This window comes from Sinocyclocheilus rhinocerous, unplaced genomic scaffold (assembly GCF_001515625.1).
Source record: "Sinocyclocheilus rhinocerous isolate Xijiao unplaced genomic scaffold, SAMN03320098_v1.1 scaffold8, whole genome shotgun sequence".
NCBI classification, from domain to species: Eukaryota; Metazoa; Chordata; class Actinopteri; order Cypriniformes; family Cyprinidae; genus Sinocyclocheilus; species Sinocyclocheilus rhinocerous.
Window position 1 is genome coordinate 174,045 of NW_015666800.1, and position 20,859 is coordinate 194,903.

Here is a 20,859-nt window from a genome sequence, read left to right on the forward strand (position 1 = left end):
TTACACACCATCAGCAGGGAGGCTGCGGTAAGAGTTGATTTTTTCCTTAGCTCTTATCAGTTGCTCTTCAAGGTTGCGTAGTTTACCCACGGCTCTGGCACCACCATCGGCCTGTCCGTCAGGTAACCTGGAAGACAGAGAGAGAGAGAGAGAGAGAGAGAGAGAGAGACACGTTAGCATTACCATTGCCTGGGGAATCGACGTGTTCATATGCTGTGCATTAATGCTTGTGAACATTCAAGCTCATGTGAGTGAGAGTGAACGTGTGGCCTACTGGGTCAAGGTGAATTGTGGTTGGCTAATTTCCTAGGGGTCTTTGCTCCTTGCTTCCAGTGCCAATTTAATGCAATGATCAGTTGCTGCACCCAATGCGGGCAATTCATTTGGTGGCAGGGGCTATTCATCACACACAGACACACAAACAATTGACCGAAGCCTGCCCAGCGTGGGCTCCTGACATCCAACACGCACACATTTTCATCTTATAAACTTAATTACCGACGAACATACCAAGACCTGAACCTCCATCATTTCCTGACACTCCTTCAGAGAAATCTAGTTAATTTATGAGATGACTTCCTTTGTTAGACAACAGATCCTGCATATTCTCTTTCTCTCTCTCTCTCTCACACACACACACACACACACACACACACACAATAATAGTTTAGCTATCTAAATACTAGGTAGTGGTCACATTAAGAGACCATAAACCTCACAAGCTGCGATGTGACTCTCAAAAGTAATTGAAATACACATAATATTTAGAAATTTTTAAGAACTATAATTTACAGAAATATTAAGATGTATTTTTTTGACAAAACATAATATTGGTCTCTCTCTCTCTCTTTCACACACACACACACACACACACACACACACACACGTATGTATGTATGTATGTATACACAAACACTCTGGGGGATGGGGGGTGGGACAGCATCGCAGAGCTCAGTTCTCCCCTTTTTCTCATGCACAGCTCTGTGTCCTTGCAGTGGGTTTGTAGTGGAAATCTGAGCTGTATTTGAAATGTGTTTGACGTGAATAGAAAGCATTGTGGAAAAACTGCCTCACCTGAAAGAGAGACAGAGATAGAGAGACGGAGAGCGAGGAAAAATGAGGATAGGGCAGCTGAAGTCTTATCTGAGGAGAGAGGGATGAAAATGCATTTGTAGGAAGGCGTGCGTAGGGTTTTGAAATGGTAAACAATGCATTCCCATTTCACCTGGATGCAAATGGTCATATGGATGTCTGTCAACAGAAGGAGCAGAATGAAAGACAGACAAAAAGAAAAAAAGAAAGATGGGCGAGAATGAGGAGGGATGCTGGAATTGGAGAAAAATTGCAATGTCAAACATTTACGTCATTCTTGGCTGGTCAAGGACGAAATGAGAAGAGTGAGAAAGGAAATGAGCGAGATGGGGTTTGTGTGTGTGACAGAAAGAGAGAGTCTGTGGGCAAAGAAGTGTTGTGTGTGTGAGAAATACAAAGGCCTTGAGTTTAGTTTAAGTTTATGCGGTTTGTCAGGAGAACACTGAGACATACTGCGTTAAAGACAACTTTGTTAAATGAACCCAAATTGCTTTCTTATTGAGGCCAGAAACATGCTCTACTCAAGTACACAAACGCAGACGTTACTGTGGAGCTGACAAACCTCATTTCTGAAAGAGGGGAGATACAGTTACCTTCAAATGTCTGAGCTATTAGAGCAGATACAAAAACTGCAAAAGCATGCAAAAAATTGTTAATCAGTATTTTTGTTTTGCTTTAAAAAAAATTTTTACGCCCTTAAACAAGACAAATTTTGCTTATGTCACTGGCAGTTTTTTTTTAGATTTATGCTTAAAGCAAGCAAAAAAATAAAAAATAAAAAATAAAGAGAAACAAACTTGACAAATAAATTGCTTCCCATGGATATAGATGTTTAGATATTCTAACTGAAAACAGCTAAGATATTTTTATTAAATTTCTGGGTTGCATTCCACTTCAAAGTATTTATACCCTTCTCACGCTAACTTCCCTCCATCTCATAGACTTGGATGTGCATCACTGCCTTATATAGCGTGAGTGTCCACTATAGCGGAACCCGTGTGCAAAGTGGAACACACTTCCAAAACAACTGCAGCGATTCCCCCGGGAGGAAGTGATTAGGGAAGTTCGCAGAATATACGTCTAAAGCTAAATGGAACATAGCCCTGATTTGCCATGACCAAAAGGAGAAAACTGGCCATAGAGGAAGACAATTTATTCTAATGCTCACTGTAACAACTCTTGTGGCAACGCTGTGAATTGCAACATGCACTTGCATTGCATTATAAAACATTTTATTTTAACATTTTCTGATGAATAGAAAGTTCAGAACAGCCTTTATTAGAAGGCTTTTCTAACATTGTGTTTTTTTGATCAATTAAAAGCATTCTTGCTGAATAAAAGTATTAATTTCTCAGTTTTTTCTTTGCAAAACCTTGACCCCCTCTCTAAAACAATGTTTCTGTTGATGTAATCAGTACCCGGTCTACTTTTTACTATTAAAACAAATCCCGATGATAAGACTTTATCGCACTCTAAATTATTTGTCACTAAATATGCAATTTGACTCAAAAATAGGTCACATTTATTACAGTTGTGGGTGCAATTTCATGTTGTCTTTTAGACTGCCACAGCAAACACAGTCCTGCGTACTTTAAAAACACAAAACTCCCAAACTGTCCACAAACTGAGAAACAGTACATGGTCTCCTCTCGAAGCCAGTAACAATAGAAGCTACACTTTTCACTTCAACTCCCTTCTCTGTCTTTCTCTTTTTGTTCTCCTCACACATCACCTGTCCTCAGAAACCTGAGCTTCATCATGTGGCATTACATAACCAGCAATCACCAGCTAATGAGGCCACATCACTCACAGCAGGGGCAGAGAGAAACATTTAGAAACACACCAGGGTTTGGGAACGGCTGTCAGAGAGGTGTGATGGAAATCCCATGAGGCCTCGTGTTTTCTGCTGACGGTGAACTCTTGCGAGATGTTGTAGCAGCCCACAGAGACACTTGTACTGAAGTAGGACACACACACTTACACAAACGCAGACAGGATGAAAATAAGTGTGAAAACTGAAAGCGGAAGATGCAGAAAACTGTCACACTTTGGCGAAAGCACCAGCAGCTTGCTGTGGGCTATGGTTTTAAACTTCTTTGAGAACATTTCAGAGTGACAAGAGCTGCTAGTGAGCTAGCAAGCACTCAGACAGACAGTCAACCTCTTCAGTCATTATTGACGAATTGGACACCGTTTTGTGTGATACTTGGTGTGTAGGTGTGTGCGACACAAATATAGATGTGATGAACACGAACTGGATGATGCCACTACATGACCACTGTTACACTGTGACTGAATGACTGTCAAGTGTAATGAGGTGGTGTGATGTTGCGGCGAAAGCTCAGGGTTTGTATCCGGAAGGTTGCTGGTTTAAACCCTGCAAGCAGTGAGCCGAGAGCCATCGTCATTGTGCTGCTGAGCAAAGCACTTAACCCTAGATGACTCCAGAGGGATTGTCCCTGTAATAAGTTCATGGTGGTGTTCCACGGCACCATTGTGTTAAAGTTGCTGAAACCCATTTGTGTGGTTCTACTTGTGTGGTGAAAGATAAATAAAGATAGATAGATAGATAAACATAGAAAACTTCAGTTGGTTGGCCTACTCTCAAATGTCATTGTGAACATTACTAAAGACCAAAATGCAAGACATGACTTTTGGACAGATTTTTGCCCCAATTTGTAGTCTGGATGAGTTGACGTTAGTTGCCAAAAGTCAAAGCTAGTCTGTAGATTCTGGGCAGTTGAAGTTGACATATTACACAGTAAATCGAACAGTGTATGATCACAAACTCTGATTTTTTAGCTTTAGATTTTGATTCCATCCATTAAGAGGATATCAAACATGTTTGTCATTTTGAGCTGATTTTAAAACACATCGGGTTTTCATTAGTCACGTGTCTACTAGCAAAGTTTGTTGTGTTTTGAAGAAATTGAAAGTCTAGTAGTGTGTGATCCTCAGTTGTAATGTATGGTGCCAAGTTTTTCTCCGTAACCATTGATTCCTAGTATTTTATATCTGTTTCAGATTGCTTCAGAAGTTGTTTATTGATAATGGGGTTGATAATGACATTATGGCACCTTTAAATCCCCCCCCCCCCCCAAAAAAAAAAATTTTTCACCACTTGCATGAAGAGAAAGATACCTCTTTAACGAGTTGGACCTTTACTATTTTTGTATTGTGGCATTATTTTATTTAAAATTAACTACATTTCCCCTTCCCTAATGAAAACGAAAGAGATTTCACCACATGATTCCCTGTTACAAACTTTTGACTTGATGCTTAAAAGGATAGTTCAACCAAAAAATTCTGTCATCAATAATGTCATACATCAACATACAAAACATACATCAATGTTTTGTCTCTATACAATGAAAGTCAATGGGATAAAAAATAACTTTGGACCCTATTGATTTTCATTGTATGGACATGAAAAAGAAACAAACAAACATTGCAACAAATATCTTGTTTTGTGTTCTATACAAGAAGTCATACAGGTTGGGAATGACATGAGCAATTAAGTAAAATGAAATAAATTTTTCATGACTTTTCATTAGCCCTGACATTATACACTGAACTGAGAACAAAAACAGAGAAAACACTGTGCCATGTCATACTTATCCACACAACTCAAACCTTAGAATTAAAAAAAAAAAATCATTGGAATAACTTTGAATCATTTAAAATGTAATATATTATGAGAGTGAGGGAACATAATTTATTAAAGGGGTCATATGCCCCGCCTCTCTCAAACGCTTCGTTTTCTACAAAGTCCCTCCTTCCAACAAGCGCAGTCTGCTCTGATTGGCCAGCTGACCCAGTGCATTGAGATTGGCCGACTTTAGTCTTTGCAACTTCAGGGATCTTATCTATGTACAATCAGCTTGTAACACTCCAAAGAGAAAGGAAAACTTGAAATCGCATCATATGACCCCTTTAAAACAATGGCAGTAGAATTTAAAGTTACTAAATGTGTTTAACATTATTTTCATAACAAATAATACATTTCGTATAAAACAAATGAATGATTTTGCATAGTCTTATTACAAAATAGTCTATTTAAACTATGGATACTAGGCAAGAACTGTGTTAAATTTTCATAAGGGCAAGTACGAAGTGGAATGTAGAGCTTTAAAGGCTGGACCGTCATGAATTATGGAGGAAGCTGTCAGTTTTCCTTGTGTAAAATCTCTTCTGTTCTAATGATCTTTGATTGCAAGAAAAAAAATCACTGCCTTTGTTTGCCTTTAGAAATCTCAACAGGTGACTGTACATCAATAATTAAAGGCCTGATGAAAGGAAAACAATATCTGTTAAGGAGTCCCAACTCGCTGCCAGAATATTTGAACTCAGCCCTATATAAATTAGGTGTTAATTAGTGTCTAATTAATTAACATTGTTACTATACTGTAAGTAAATTTTAAATCAATGCTATACTGTCAAATGTATTTCAGTGGAATAAAATAGGCAATATTATTGGTAATTGTACTTGGTACAATACAATAAAAATATCACTATAATTTAGGTACAATGTCCTGCTAAATCCCCAGTGTGTGTGTTTTTGCAAATGATGTGGTTCTTAAAAGAGCACATTTGTTATACAAATGTGAGCAGGACCTGAAATAAGTGTGTTTTTACTTTTACAAATGACTAGTAGTGGTGTAGAATAGTTTGTTTTGGACATTTGTCAAACCTATATCAGAGCTAATTACAGTCTGATGTTTTTTATTACTGTTGCGCCAAAGAGAGAGGTCAAATAAAAGGCCAAGTCTAAACCCAAGAGTAATTAGTCACATTTAGAGGGGACTAATTGACTGTCACTGAATCAAGAGTTCACAGTCTCTATGGCAATACATTGCGAGGCAAGGATCTCACGCTATGACTGGCTCCTAGATCATGTGTGCATGGCCTATAGGCAGCATTTATTGGCTGGACAGCCAAGTATTAAAATCAAAGCAAAATCTGTAATGAAATCTCTCAATCGTTTTTCCTAGACAGCAATGAGATGAAATGGAGAGCAAATTAAGCAAAGATCCCAAAAATTCTGCAAACAAAAGTTGGAGATATGATTAATATGAAATATATCAAAATCTACTACTTATCTGTGATATGCCATCCATATTCATTTTATACCTATATATATATCAGACATGTTTCTATTTTTATTTCTCCCAAGGAATTTTATGAGAAACATGAGACCTGAATGTGTAACTGGCAATTCCATTAAATCTCCTGAGAGATGAAAGAGCAATAAAACTTTAACTCTGGGCACCATAAAAACACAGACACAAAGTATAAAAGTCTAGATTTGCTGCTGATGAAGAATCAAAATTTGATGCTATTAATCTATCAGAAACATTTTATAATATAATATGGTCTTAAAGGAATAGTTGACCCCAAAATGAAAAGTTTGTCATCATTTACTCACCATCATGTTCCAAATCTGAATTTCATTCTTTTGTTGAACACAAAAGAAGATAAGTTGAAATGTTGGTAACCAAACAGTTGCTGGTAGCCATTGACTTCCATTGTATTTGTTTTTTTTCATTCTACAGAAGCTAATGACTACCAGCAACTGTTTGGTTACAAAAATATCAAAATATCTTCTTCTGTGCTCAACAGAAAAGAGAAATTCGTACAGGTTTGGAACAACTTGAGGGTGAGTAAATGATTACTTTCATTTTGGGTGAACCATCCCTTTAAATGTAGATTCAGACAAACACAGATGGTCTTGCACATGCTGGCACATGTCTTGTTTAGAAGAGTCTGTGTGTCATCATAAAAAAATGTAAATATCCGCTCTTATCATGAAAAAGATCAGGTTTATCAGCCAAAGTCCATCTCCACCCTTATCCTTTCTTGCTATTTTACTATCCCCTGTACACACACACACACACACACACCAAGAGACAGTATAAGAGGAAGGAAATGAATGACTCCCGGAAAATGACCTGGAGTAATCATAACACAAAATATTGCACCCTTCAACCATCAAACATTAAAAGAAAACTACATTCAGTCAAACTTACAGATAAGGATGTTTGTAGTACAACTTTATAATTTGATATTATTTGTTTCAACCAAACTGACTGCTGATTGCACAGGAATTAAAGTCCCGTGTTTCAGTGTTTCTGATAGTGGTATAAGCTCTTTATTTACTCATACTCGTTTAATATGCATGTGCATAAGCTAGACCAGCCTGAAAAATATAGTGTGATTTGAGCAAAAAAAAAAAAAAAAAGCTTAATTTATACCATTATTGTCAGGTATTTTTGCAGACTGAAATAATGTAATCAAAACAATTTGGTGATTTTCCCTTTCAAGTGGATAGTTGTATTTGTATGCCTAGTACACGGAAAAGCGCTGCCTAGGGGCCTTACCAAAATAACTGCCAAATAAACTGACTTGCCTTAAGGTATGGTCACATTAAGGTCAGTTGTGTATTGTAAATAGTGTAGTGATGTATGAAGTACAGCTCACTCAGATTTCTGTCTTCAACTCAGCTATAATGTCAACAAATTACTCCGCTGTAATTTGAATGTCCAAATTGAGCATGTTGCAAAATTCTATACAGCAGGAAAGCAGGCATATTTGGACACATGGTTAGTATATGTGAATGGATGACTGTCATCATTGCAGTGTGGTGGCCCATTTCTACTCTGTACTGCACTACAACTCATCAGCAAAGCTGTCCTAGCACTGCTGTGTGTGTGTGTGTGTGTGTGTGAGTGTGTGTGAGAGATATAAGTGTCTGTCAGTGCTGGAGTCACACACCTTCTCTTCCATCAGGCTCCTCCTTCTGGATCAATCACAGCAGCATCTTTGACCTGCCTTGTCACTCACCCACATATCTGCTGAACAACCCTCTGTGTGTGCGTTATCTGCTTTTTCATTTACACAGGAGTCAATATAAATGTGAGATGAAGCATCAGTGGGCTCTAATGGGGATTCACGGTGTGTGTGTGTGTGTATCAGCTCCTAATAAATTCCCACAGGAAGTGCTTAATGAAAAACTGACAGCACTGATACTGTTCTGTGTCGGAGCGATAGGGGGAGAACTAACTGTTTCAGTTCATTAGGACTGTACATGTTCATATATTGCAAATAACACTTTCTCCATCCCGTCCTACTTTGAGTAGCGAGCACACACACATACACACTCTTTAGAGTCAAACATCTCTATGCAAACCCTTCATCAGAATTCAAAATGAGGAGTTTGCTACACCAGACAGTTCAGAGCTACTGTAAACACATTATTTCTTATAAAAGAAAAGCTCTAAATAGGTTGCTAAAAACTTCTGGGTGGTTGTTAGGAGTGAGAATCTTGACTAATCCATTCACGATTCACTGGTTTTCGATTACTATTAAGAATAATAAAAGCAATATCACAAAAGCAAAAGTTCTGTTGTTCCCGAATGTTGGCAAGATATTCGGAAAAACAGCACAACTGCGAGTGTGATGTTGCTGTTATACAAAAGTTCAACAAGAAGTAAATATTGAGTAATTGTTAGGTACTTTGTCTGTTTTTGCTCCACCAACAAAAATAGTTTCAAACGAAGCCACAGTAATAATCTACCATTGTGCCGAGTGAATGACTCAATGACTCAGTGATTAGGTGCATCTGAAAGAGCACACTGTATGAATATGTACTTTATTTGATGAGAAACAAACTTAGCAAACAATGAAAAAGTATGTTCAATATACTGTAGAACAATTATGTGTAGCATGAATGAAATCTGGACGTACTACATCTGCCATTCATGATTCATTTCCTGTGGCCTCATGGGATGGCGATGTGTCCACTGGATGCACACAGGCCCGGTTCTACGGGGGTGCTAGAGGGTGCTAAGCACCCTCAAACGAAATCAAAAGCACCCTCAGTTAAAGCTGTATTAGCACACTTCAGAACTGTAGGTAATCTTTCTACTTTTCACCTACTGTTTTATGAGTACTACAAATTCTGACATGCTACACATTTCACATACTTTTTTTCGCCTACTATATGGTACAAAAGTCAGCATATTCAGACACTGGGAGTTTTTTCTACCTAAATGAATCAGTGTTATTGAATGAATCAACAATTAGATTCCTCTCTCATAAAGAGAGTCACTTGTCGCCATCTACTGTAACAATGTAACCTGCATAAAGAGTCACAAAAAAAAAAGAAAGGCTTTGGAGATCGATTTCTGTTTCAACGTTTTTGCAGCGTTGAGCAATGTAGCTAATCACAGACATATCTGTTGATTTCTTGAATCAGAGGCGTTTAAGTTAGAATCCACTCACCGCTCAAATCGCAGGAGGTTTTTTTCAGGTATTTTGTTCAGCAGGAATCATCTCATTATAACAAAGTGTTGATGCAATGTAAATAAGAGATTCGTTGTGCAGCGTAGAGAACTTTAATGGTAATAATGTATCTTTGTGAGATGAACTAAGATGAGTGACAGCTTTTTTAACGTTAGTGATTATGAACGGAGCGGTCTTTGCGCCATAGCAACGGACGCCACTAATATATATACAGTATATATATATATATATATATATATATATATATGTAGAGAGAGAGAGAGAGATAAGCATTGACAATGTAAATATAACTTACAGGAGTTTTTTCTACCTAAATGAATCAGTGTTATTGAATGAATCAACAATTAGATTCCTCTCTCATAAAGAGAGTCACTTGTCGCCATCTACTGTAACAATGTAACCTGCATAAAGAGTCACAAAAAAAAAAGAAAGCTCTCTGGAACATATGTTAAGCGTCTCGCTATAACCCCTTTTATATAATACTGACCATATTCCTTTAAATAAATGTTTAAATCAGTCTGTCTGTGATGTCGGTAAAGGCTAGCTACTAGGGACTTTTCATTGGTTTTCATTGCCCATACAGCAGTTGTTTTCAATCATGTATAATTGTCTGGAGCATGAAATGATCAGTAGCTGAGAAATACTTCACTGAAACTGACTGCAAATGGAAAAAAAAGCATTGCTTCAAAGCCTTTAAATAGCCTCTTTTTGAAAAAGCTTTTGAAAATCATACTATAATCAAGTCTGTGTTTATGTTCTGCCAAAAAGCATAAAACAAATTCGTTGTTCCTAGGCTTGTTTACATCCATGCAGGAAGTAGGACATGCTGTTTCCTCTTTTTGTTTATGGGAGGCTGATTTTCATACAATCTTTAGAGGAAGAGTCTAAGTTTATGATGCTGATGTGTCCAAACCCTTTCAGTGTTACCAGTGTTACCAATGTACCAATGTACCAAGGTTTTGGTTACTTTGTAGCATTTGTAACTAGTTCTGAAAGTCTGATTTGATAATGCCATTATAGGTCTCTAAAAGCAGCATCTGACAATGGCATTAAAGGTAAAAGCAAGTTAATATTTAATGACTTGCGTGCAAAAATTATTCAGCTTTTTATTATTATTCGACAAAGTATTATTCTCTTAAAATACAACACTTACATTCAAAGGGAAAAATGACTTTAATGGTTTAAATAAAGAAAAAATACGACAAAAAAAAAAAACTATACATGGCCAAAAGTTTGGAATAATTACAAATGTTTTATGTTTTTGTAAAAAGTCTCTTATGCTCATCAAGGCTGCATTTATTGATCAAAAATACAGTAACATTGTGAGGAAGTGTGTATGTGTGCTGTCAAATATCAGATGATTATGAGGCACATTTGTAGAATAAGTCATTGGGGTCATTTTAATAATTTACAATAACACCGATAACTGAGCTTACAAAATGCATAAGCAGATAGATGACAAGACCACAGCTTAATGAAATACATGGTGCACACAAGTTTGCATACTGCACACACACACACACACACACACACACACACATTTAGATTAAAACAGCAGGCAGGTGAAGTATAAATATATACAGTATAAGGAAGTGTGTTTGCATCTGTCGATTATACAAGATTTCCCCGAGGGTAATGATTATTTAACTAGCAAAGCAGCTCAAATTAAGCCCAGTGGCCTTCAAATGTCACAGTGCGTGACAGCAAGTGACTAGTGCAAGCCTGACCAAGGCCAGCTACTGGCTGACGAGGAAAAATCGTAACCCAGCAAGTGTAAACAGACCAATAGAAATAAACAGTGGACACTGCTAACAGCGAAAGTTTGTCTAAATGTCTTAAAATTTATTGTTGTATATGGTGAATTTGCTACAAATTGGTGATTTATTGTCAGTATGCAACTACTCTGGGAGGATTTGACCGTGCTGAAAGTACTGGTAAGCTGTCAGCAAGCGAAGGCATAGCACCTCATCCTATTTAAAGCATCACAAATCTGCTTGATTGTTTATATCATTGCAGAATGTAAATTATATTATCATCCAGCTCTAATCTGCTAAATGTAAAAGCAATAAGATATTAGGATATTATTATTAACATTAACATAATAATTCATAATCTTGCCCCTTTCTAGAGTAAATTGTAGTGATAAAAAAAGGAAGAACTGAGTGCCATTTTACAAAAATGGCTTATGGTCAGCGCTGTTATTGTTTAACTAAAAACTATTAAAAGTCGTTTTCATTAATTGAAATAAAGCTGAAATGAAATAAAAATGTTAGACAAAAAAAAAAAACTGAAATTAGAAACATTGATTTGGCAACTAACTACATAAGTTTAGGTTAAAGTAATACAATTATTAAAACTAAAATGTAAATAAAAATAAAGCTAAATAGAAATAATTAAAATAAATTTTTTTAAAAGCACATAAAATCAGAAAAAAGTTAAACTAAAATGAAAATGAAAACTAAAAATAAAAGCTCATTTAAAATGAATACTATAATAACATATGATTATTGCTAAATTAACAAAGCTTATGTTTAGATAAATTTTGGATAACAAGCAATAAATCTAGCCTTTTCTGATTTATGGAGGAAGATTATAATCCAGCTAACATATCACATTTTAGACTTCTCAGACCTGTTGGCCTGCAGGCTAACTATTCCAGTAGATGCCCAAATTATCCTGGCAAACCAAGTAACTCACATTTGAAGACAAACCCTAAAGAAAATTGAATAATTTGAAAGAAATAGCTACATTTCTCAACATTTCACCAACCTGAGAGTCTCTGCCATGCGTCTCAGATCTTCATTCTGCTGTTTTAGCCTTTCCAGCTTGGCCAGGATCTTGGAGAGCTCTCTGCTGGACCGTTCCGGATGCTCGCTGTCCCTCACGAGGTGACCCCCGATGTAGAAAAGCAGCGTGCCCCAGGCCAGCAGCACCAGCATAATCCAGCGCCACGAGCCCGTCCACGGACGCATGGCGCCTAGTGCTGCCCAGCGCACACTCTCCTTTCACAACACGGGAGTCTGAGGCATACTCAGCTCAGCGGCAGCGCACCACATCAGGGCTCCTCTAGAGCGGAAGGGGGGCGTCAGGGGTCACTGGGTCTCGCTTGCGTGTGCACTTAGAGACTTGGAGGTTATATCATGGCAGCGGCCCCTCACAGAGAAGGGGCGGAGGGTTTTGAGATCCCTTAAGACTTCGCTTATGAGACTACACTTCAGGGAACCAATGGCTCTGATGAGTTCTTATTCCTCTAGAGACTCTGCAAGGGATTCTGGTCCTGTAAAAACACAGAAGCGTGTGTGATCAGTGAGATGATAGGACATGCTTGCACTAAATGTGAGAGATAAAGGCATAAGTGAGGTCTGAGATTATCTATCCGCTCTGCCTTTTCCTCCACAGAATATAAAACTGGATTGAGTTTAGCTGCTGACAACGCTCCAGTCATACAGCTGTTACTGAGGATTATAGTGAGCGGTGAAAGTTAGTTGTCAAGTCAGCACAAAGTAAAAGTGCAAATAATGAGTTCCTTTAAATTAATCAGTTACAAAAATGTGCAGGGAAGGACAAGAAAGGAAATAACAAGAATGATATGAAAGAAAAGAGAGACCCCAGATCTAAAGAAAATAATACTATTCTTTGTAACACTTTTTAATGTTTTCTATTTATTATGCCATCTTAAGTGAAGTTCCAAATCATACATGAATATAGAAGGGCAATAACAATGACACAGGGAACAACTGTACATCAATGTATCACTTTACAGGACGTAGAGAAGACAATTTCCCCTCGAGTCATTGCACATCACCATTGCAAACCAAAACATTTTTGACTTGTTACAATGGCATGTGTTAAAGTGTAATTTTATGTACATAAATATAATAAAATATACAATAAACATACATGTATATACTGTATGTAGCACAATGCAAAAGGCTTGTTGGCTTTTTTCATTATTTATCACATTAAAAATTTTTTGAGGTTTGAGGTATGACAATAATATATTATGTATATAAATACACAAGTATGTATATGTTTACATTTATATTGTCATTTATATTATGTTTGTATTTATGAACATTATGGATTACATCAAGTCATTCAAAAACTATGACTCAAAGTGTTGTCTGTGTTCGATGACGTCTCCGATTTTATCGAGCTTTCCTGTAGCTCAAAGAGTAGAGAGAGAGAGAGAGAAAAAAGTAAATGTGTACCTTGAATGCAAAGTAAGACGCTTTGGATTAAAGCTTTCAAATGCATAAATGTGAACTTCCAAAGAAATCTCCTGCAATGAATGACATGTAAACTGGAAGTAATATCTATCACAATTTTTACTGACTCCTTTTCTTGACTGCCAAGATAAAATACTTTTTTTTTTGTGTGCATGCAAAATGAAAAGTATGTAATGAGGTCATGTGACAATGTTGCATGTTACTGTTTGAAATGTTTGCATAATGCATTCAGATTCACATCATTTACAAAAATAGCAAGCAATATGTAAGTATACACAGCACTGTATGATGAAACAATGGTCTAGTATTCTATGTACATGGACCACACTTGCCATGCATTAGGGTATGTTCGTTTTCGTGTGCATCTAGCGAAAACTTTATCTCATCGCATTCAGTTCAGTGCAAACTGGTCAAATATAATTTATTTTTACACACACACACTCACACAAACAATCGCTGTGACTCTAGTTCAACTTGTCAATGCTTGTACTTTCATTTATTGACTTAAATGAGAAATAACAGGGAAATTGCACTTGTATCACAATCTCAAGTTAATACACACTGCACACCCACGAGCGGCCACGGTCGTATCTTAAAAGTGAACCATTTACAGAGCTGAAATAATGTGCCACTCACTGTGCATGTAAAACGAGGCTGACGGATGGGGACTATCTGACAGATTGGGGAAAGTAGGCACCGCTTATCCTTCATTATGAATGAGGGTGGAATATAGAGAGTCATTATGGATTTCTGCACAGAGCATATACAATGCATTATAGATTGCGGTGGTGTGTCAAGCCCGGTAATCAAAGGCCGCAGTGCGGGACTGAATCAATAGAGTGACCTTCTGCTAGTGTCTCAGTACAGCAGACCGCCAGCTATTTATGCACATCACTACTGCAGTCAACGGGGTGCGCACACGGGGCACTACTACACAGAAACATAGGATTTACTCACACTCCTGCTGGCTTACACTGAAATCAGCTGTGTCTCATTAAAGATCTTCCTTGCACTATTATAATCTACAAAAACTGCTCATTAACATATTACACATCAATTGTGTTTAAAGTAATTCCAAAAAAAAGAAAAGAAAAAAAAAAATCACCAAATCAAATTGCAAAAATACAACAACACTTTTTATCCCATGTATTCAAGAATAAAGATTTAAAAAATATAATTATAAACTAAAATATTCGTGTGATGGCAAAGCTAAATTATCAGCAGCCATTACTTCAGTCTTCAGTGTCACACGATCCTTCAGAAATTATTCTAATATGTTAATTTGGTGCTCAAGTAACATTTCTTATTATTATCGATGCTGAAAACAGCTTAATATTTTGTAATGCATTCTTTTTCAGGATTCCTTAAATAGAAAGTCCGAAAGAAATCTTTTGTAACAATGTAAAAGTATACTATACTGTCGTTTTTAATCAATTCAATGCATGCTTGCTAAATAAAAGTACTAATTTCTTTAAAAAAATGAAAAATAATTTTAAGCAATATGTGATTTTGATTATGAGAAATTATTATATTAAATAATATAATAATATATAATTGTATATAAATTCATGATGTGTATTTTATACAAGTACATAGATATTGTAATTATTAATTTACACAAGTATATTATATCATACACAGTTCTCTTTTTATACGGTTTACAGTGGTAATAGCTAGTAGCTCCACAGTAAAATCTAATAGGTTAAAAAATCCCACTCCTCATTTTCTAAATGGTTGTAACTGTGTCATGGTTAGGACACTGTGTAACGGTCAGAAATAAGGTAGAAAAGGTTAAAAAAGCTAACTGATTATTTTCAGTGTTATAAATCTTGACTAAAGATTCAAGCAAAAACTAAACTGCTACCAAAGTGTAGAATTGTCAGACTCTGTTCCGTGTTTCCTGTGTGTTTTGCTCCCCCACGTGCTCCAGGTTATGTCCATGCCCATATTTGGTCCTTCCTGTTTCCTGTTCCTATTATGTTTATTGATCCCAGGTGTTTCTCATCTTCCCCTCGTCATGTCTTGTGTATTTAAGGTGTTTCCTGTTTTGAGCTCTCTGTCTAAATCAACCAGAGATGACATTTTAATAGAACTATATACACAGTGTTGTTAAATTTGGAAAGATTGCGAGTAGATATTCAATTTTGTTGGATACCAGCACACATAGGTATAGTAGGTAGTGAAGAAGCTGATAAATTAGCAAAAAAAAAAGCTCTAAATCACAGTGACAAAATAGATATTCCACTTGGAAAAAATTAAGGACAATTTTTAATTAAAAAAAACTTTGACAAACAGTGGCAAAAAAGTTGGGATTCAAGTAATACAGGAAGGGAATACTACAGAATTAAAAAATCAATCTAAGTTAGAACAGTTAATAGTAGAAATAGAAAGGAGGAAATCATATATGCAAGACTACGGTTAGGACATACAAGACTTAGGCCCAATCCCAATTCTATTTTATACCCCTTCCCCCTTGAAACAGATTGTCAAGGGGTAGGGGTGAAAATATTCCCCTAAGAATTGGGACACCACTACTATGCTGTCACACGTCATCATACGTCGTCTAGCTCCTACAATACACACACCTATGCTGGTGAGCATTAGAGCCTTTAATTATCGTTCTATATTAATGCACTGCTTACTGACACATACACACACATCAGAGATCGCGCAGCTCACACATCCAGGAGCAAAGATACTTGTCAACGCTGCCCCACGACTTTTATTAATAACAGTTTAAATACTGAATCGCTAATAAAATTATATTTTCCAGCAACAAGAGGATAAAATCACTGTTTTTGAAGTAAACTCACTCTAAAAAGAGAAACGCACAGACGCGCATTCCTCTAGAGCGGAAGGGGGGCGTCAGGGGTCACTGGGTCTCGCTTGCGTGTGCACTTAGAGACTTGGAGGTTATATCATGGCAGCGGCCCCTCACAGAGAAGGGGCGGAGGGTTTTGAGATCCCTTAAGACTTCGCTTATGAGACTACACTTCAGGGAACCAATGGCTCTGATGAGTTCTTATTCCTCTAGAGACTCTGCAAGGGATTCTGGTCCTGTAAAAACACAGAAGCGTGTGTGATCAGTGAGATGATAGGACATGCTTGCACTAAATGTGAGAGATAAAGGCATAAGTGAGGTCTGAGATTATCTATCCGCTCTGCCTTTTCCTCCACAGAATATAAAACTGGATTGAGTTTAGCTGCTGACAACGCTCCAGTCATACAGCTGTTACTGAGGATTATAGTGAGCGGTGAAAGTTAGTTGTCAAGTCAGCACAAAGTAAAAGTGCAAATAATGAGTTCCTTTAAATTAATCAGTTACAAAAATGTGCAGGGAAGGACAAGAAAGGAAATAACAAGAATGATATGAAAGAAAAGAGAGACCCCAGATCTAAAGAAAATAATACTATTCTTTGTAACACTTTTTAATGTTTTCTATTTATTATGCCATCTTAAGTGAAGTTCCAAATCATACATGAATATAGAAGGGCAATAACAATGACAAAGGGAACAACTGTACATCAATGTATCACTTTACAGGACATAGAGAAGACAATTTCCCCTCGAGTCATTGCACATCACCATTGCAAACCAAAACATTTTTGACTTGTTACAATGGCATGTGTTAAAGTGTAATTTTATGTACATAAATGTAATAAAATATACAATAAACATACATGTATATACTGTATGTAGCACAATGCAAAAGGCTTGTTGGCTTTTTTCATTATTTATCACATTAAAAAAAATTTGAGGTTTGAGGTATGACAATAATATATTATGTATATAAATACACAAGTATGTATATGTTTACATTTATATTGTCATTTATATTATGTTTGTATTTATGAACATTATGGATTACATCAAGTCATTCAAAAACTATGACTCAAAGTGTTGTCTGTGTTCGATGACGTCTCCGATTTTATCGAGCTTTCCTGTAGCTCAAAGAGTAGAGAGAGAGAGAGAGAAAAAAGTAAATGTGTACCTTGAATGCAAAGTAAGACGCTTTGGATTAAAGCTTTCAAATGCATAAATGTGAACTTCCAAAGAAATCTCCTGCAATGAATGACATGTAAACTGGAAGTAATATCTATCACAATTTTTACTGACTCCTTTTCTTGACTGCCAAGATAAAATACTTTTTTTTTTGTGTGCATGCAAAATGAAAAGTATGTAATGAGGTCATGTGACAATGTTGCATGTTACTGTTTGAAATGTTTGCATAATGCATTCAGATTCACATCATTTACAAAAATAGCAAGCAATATGTAAGTATACACAGCACTGTATGATGAAACAATGGTCTAGTATTCTATGTACATGGACCACACTTGCCATGCATTAGGGTATGTTCGTTTTCGTGTGCATCTAGCGAAAACTTTATCTCATCGCATTCAGTTCAGTGCAAACTGGTCAAATATAATTTATTTTTACACACACACACTCACACAAACAATCGCTGTGACTCTAGTTCAACTTGTCAATGCTTGTACTTTCATTTATTGACTTAAATGAGAAATAACAGGGAAATTGCACTTGTATCACAATCTCAAGTTAATACACACTGCACACCCACGAGCGGCCACGGTCGTATCTTAAAAGTGAACCATTTACAGAGCTGAAATAATGTGCCACTCACTGTGCATGTAAAACGAGGCTGACGGATGGGGACTATCTGACAGATTGGGGAAAGTAGGCACCGCTTATCCTTCATTATGAATGAGGGTGGAATATAGAAAGTCATTATGGATTTCTGCACAGAGCATATACAATGCATTATAGATTGCGGTGGTGTGTCAAGCCCGGTAATCAAAGGCCGCAGTGCGGGACTGAATCAATAGAGTGACCTTCTGCTAGTGTCTCAGTACAGCAGACCGCCAGCTATTTATGCACATCACTACTGCAGTCAACGGGGTGCGCACACGGGGCACTACTACACAGAAACATAGGATTTACTCACACTCCTGCTGGCTTACACTGAAATCAGCTGTGTCTCATTAAAGATCTTCCTTGCACTATTATAATCTACAAAAACTGCTCATTAACATATTACACATCAATTGTGTTTAAAGTAATTCCAAAAAAAAGAAAAGAAAAAAAAAAATCACCAAATCAAATTGCAAAAATACAACAACACTTTTTATCCCATGTATTCAAGAATAAAGATTTAAAAAATATAATTATAAACTAAAATATTCGTGTGATGGCAAAGCTAAATTATCAGCAGCCATTACTTCAGTCTTCAGTGTCACACGATCCTTCAGAAATTATTCTAATATGTTAATTTGGTGCTCAAGTAACATTTCTTATTATTATCGATGCTGAAAACAGCTTAATATTTTGTAATGCATTCTTTTTCAGGATTCCTTAAATAGAAAGTCCGAAAGAAATCTTTTGTAACAATGTAAAAGTATACTATACTGTCGTTTTTAATCAATTCAATGCATGCTTGCTAAATAAAAGTACTAATTTCTTTAAAAAAATGAAAAATAATTTTAAGCAATATGTGATTTTGATTATGAGAAATTATTATATTAAATAATATAATAATATATAATTGTATATAAATTCATGATGTGTATTTTATACAAGTACATAGATATTGTAATTATTAATTTACACAAGTATATTATATCATACACAGTTCTCTTTTTATACGGTTTACAGTGGTAATAGCTAGTAGCTCCACAGTAAAATCTAATAGGTTAAAAAATCCCACTCCTCATTTTCTAAATGGTTGTAACTGTGTCATGGTTAGGACACTGTGTAACGGTCAGAAATAAGGTAGAAAAGGTTAAAAAAGCTAACTGATTATTTTCAGTGTTATAAATCTTGACTAAAGATTCAAGCAAAAACTAAACTGCTACCAAAGTGTAGAATTGTCAGACTCTGTTCCGTGTTTCCTGTGTGTTTTGCTCCCCCACGTGCTCCAGGTTATGTCCATGCCCATATTTGGTCCTTCCTGTTTCCTGTTCCTATTATGTTTATTGATCCCAGGTGTTTCTCATCTTCCCCTCGTCATGTCTTGTGTATTTAAGGTGTTTCCTGTTTTGAGCTCTCTGTCTAAATCAACCAGAGATGACATTTTAATAGAACTATATACACAGTGTTGTTAAATTTGGAAAGATTGCGAGTAGATATTCAATTTTGTTGGATACCAGCACACATAGGTATAGTAGGTAGTGAAGAAGCTGATAAATTAGCAAAAAAAAAAGCTCTAAATCACAGTGACAAAATAGATATTCCACTTGGAAAAAATTAAGGACAATTTTTAATTAAAAAAAACTTTGACAAACAGTGGCAAAAAAGTTGGGATTCAAGTAATACAGGAAGGGAATACTACAGAATTAAAAAAATCAATCTAAGTTAGAACAGTTAATAGTAGAAATAGAAAGGAGGAAATCATACATGCAAGACTACGGTTAGGACATACAAGACTTAGGCCCAATCCCAATTCTATTTTATACCCCTTCCCCCTTGGCTTCCCAGTTCCCGAATCCAGCCCAGAGTGGGCTCCTGTTGCCAAGTTTAGCCCACAGAGGGCTCCTGTTCCCGAATTTAGCCTACGGAGGGCTCCTGTTCCCGAGTTTAGCCCACGGAGAGCTCCTGTTCCCGAGTTTAGCCCACGGAGGATTCCAGTCCCCGAGTTTAGCCCAGTGAGGGCTCTTGTCCCCAAGTTTAGCCCAGTGAGGGCTCCTGTCCCCGAGTTTAGCCCAGTGAGGGGGGAAAATTTCCTCACCGTCACAACCCTAGTTCAAATTTGAAATTAAAATAGGCTAATGGTGGCATTAGCCACGGATCATAGCGCACTGAGCACACTAAAGCCTGTGTTATACTTTCCGCGTGCGCACTGTCCGTGTACGTGTCCGGATTGCTCATGTGGAAAGTATAACACAGGCTTAATAAAGCACACTGAGACCGTGCTGCTTCTGCACCGCATAGGCTAAGAACCGCACATGGACTGCACTGCAAACGAACCCTCCCTTAATTTCGTTCACTCTTTGCTCATATAATACAGCACTCAACTGCCATGCATGCACTATAGGGATTTAAGAATCAGTAAAGACATCAACGATTTCGGAGTCGACACCGAGAGTCGATTTCAGTGCTGGAGTCGACTCTGACTCTAGGGCTATTCAGAGTCGAGGAATCGACTCTTTTGGAGTCGACTCCCCATCCCTACTGGGGAGTGTCCGGGCCCGAGCCAGAACCAGCCCGCCGTCAAGCCCGC

General features: G+C 37.0%; 1 protein-coding gene and 1 long non-coding RNA gene across 2 annotated transcripts in view; both read right to left on the reverse strand.

Annotated features, from left to right (window-relative positions):
• Positions 1–12,666, reverse strand: part of LOC107733188 (alpha-(1,6)-fucosyltransferase-like) — a 30,928-nt gene extending 18,262 nt beyond the window's left edge. Inside the window, exons 1-2 of the mRNA XM_016544735.1 lie at positions 12,163–12,666; positions 9–127 (exon numbers count right to left, since the gene is read on the reverse strand). Coding sequence (XP_016400221.1) covers positions 9–127; positions 12,163–12,365 — 322 coding nt within the window. The 5' untranslated portion in view covers positions 12,366–12,666. The remainder of the gene's footprint in view (positions 1–8; positions 128–12,162) is intronic.
• A 3,810-nt stretch (positions 12,667–16,476) lies between these two features.
• LOC107733106 (uncharacterized) overlaps positions 16,477–20,859 on the reverse strand; it is a 64,339-nt gene continuing 59,956 nt past the window's right edge. Inside the window, exon 3 of the long non-coding RNA XR_001638940.1 lies at positions 16,477–16,679. This is a non-coding gene — a long non-coding RNA (uncharacterized LOC107733106). The remainder of the gene's footprint in view (positions 16,680–20,859) is intronic.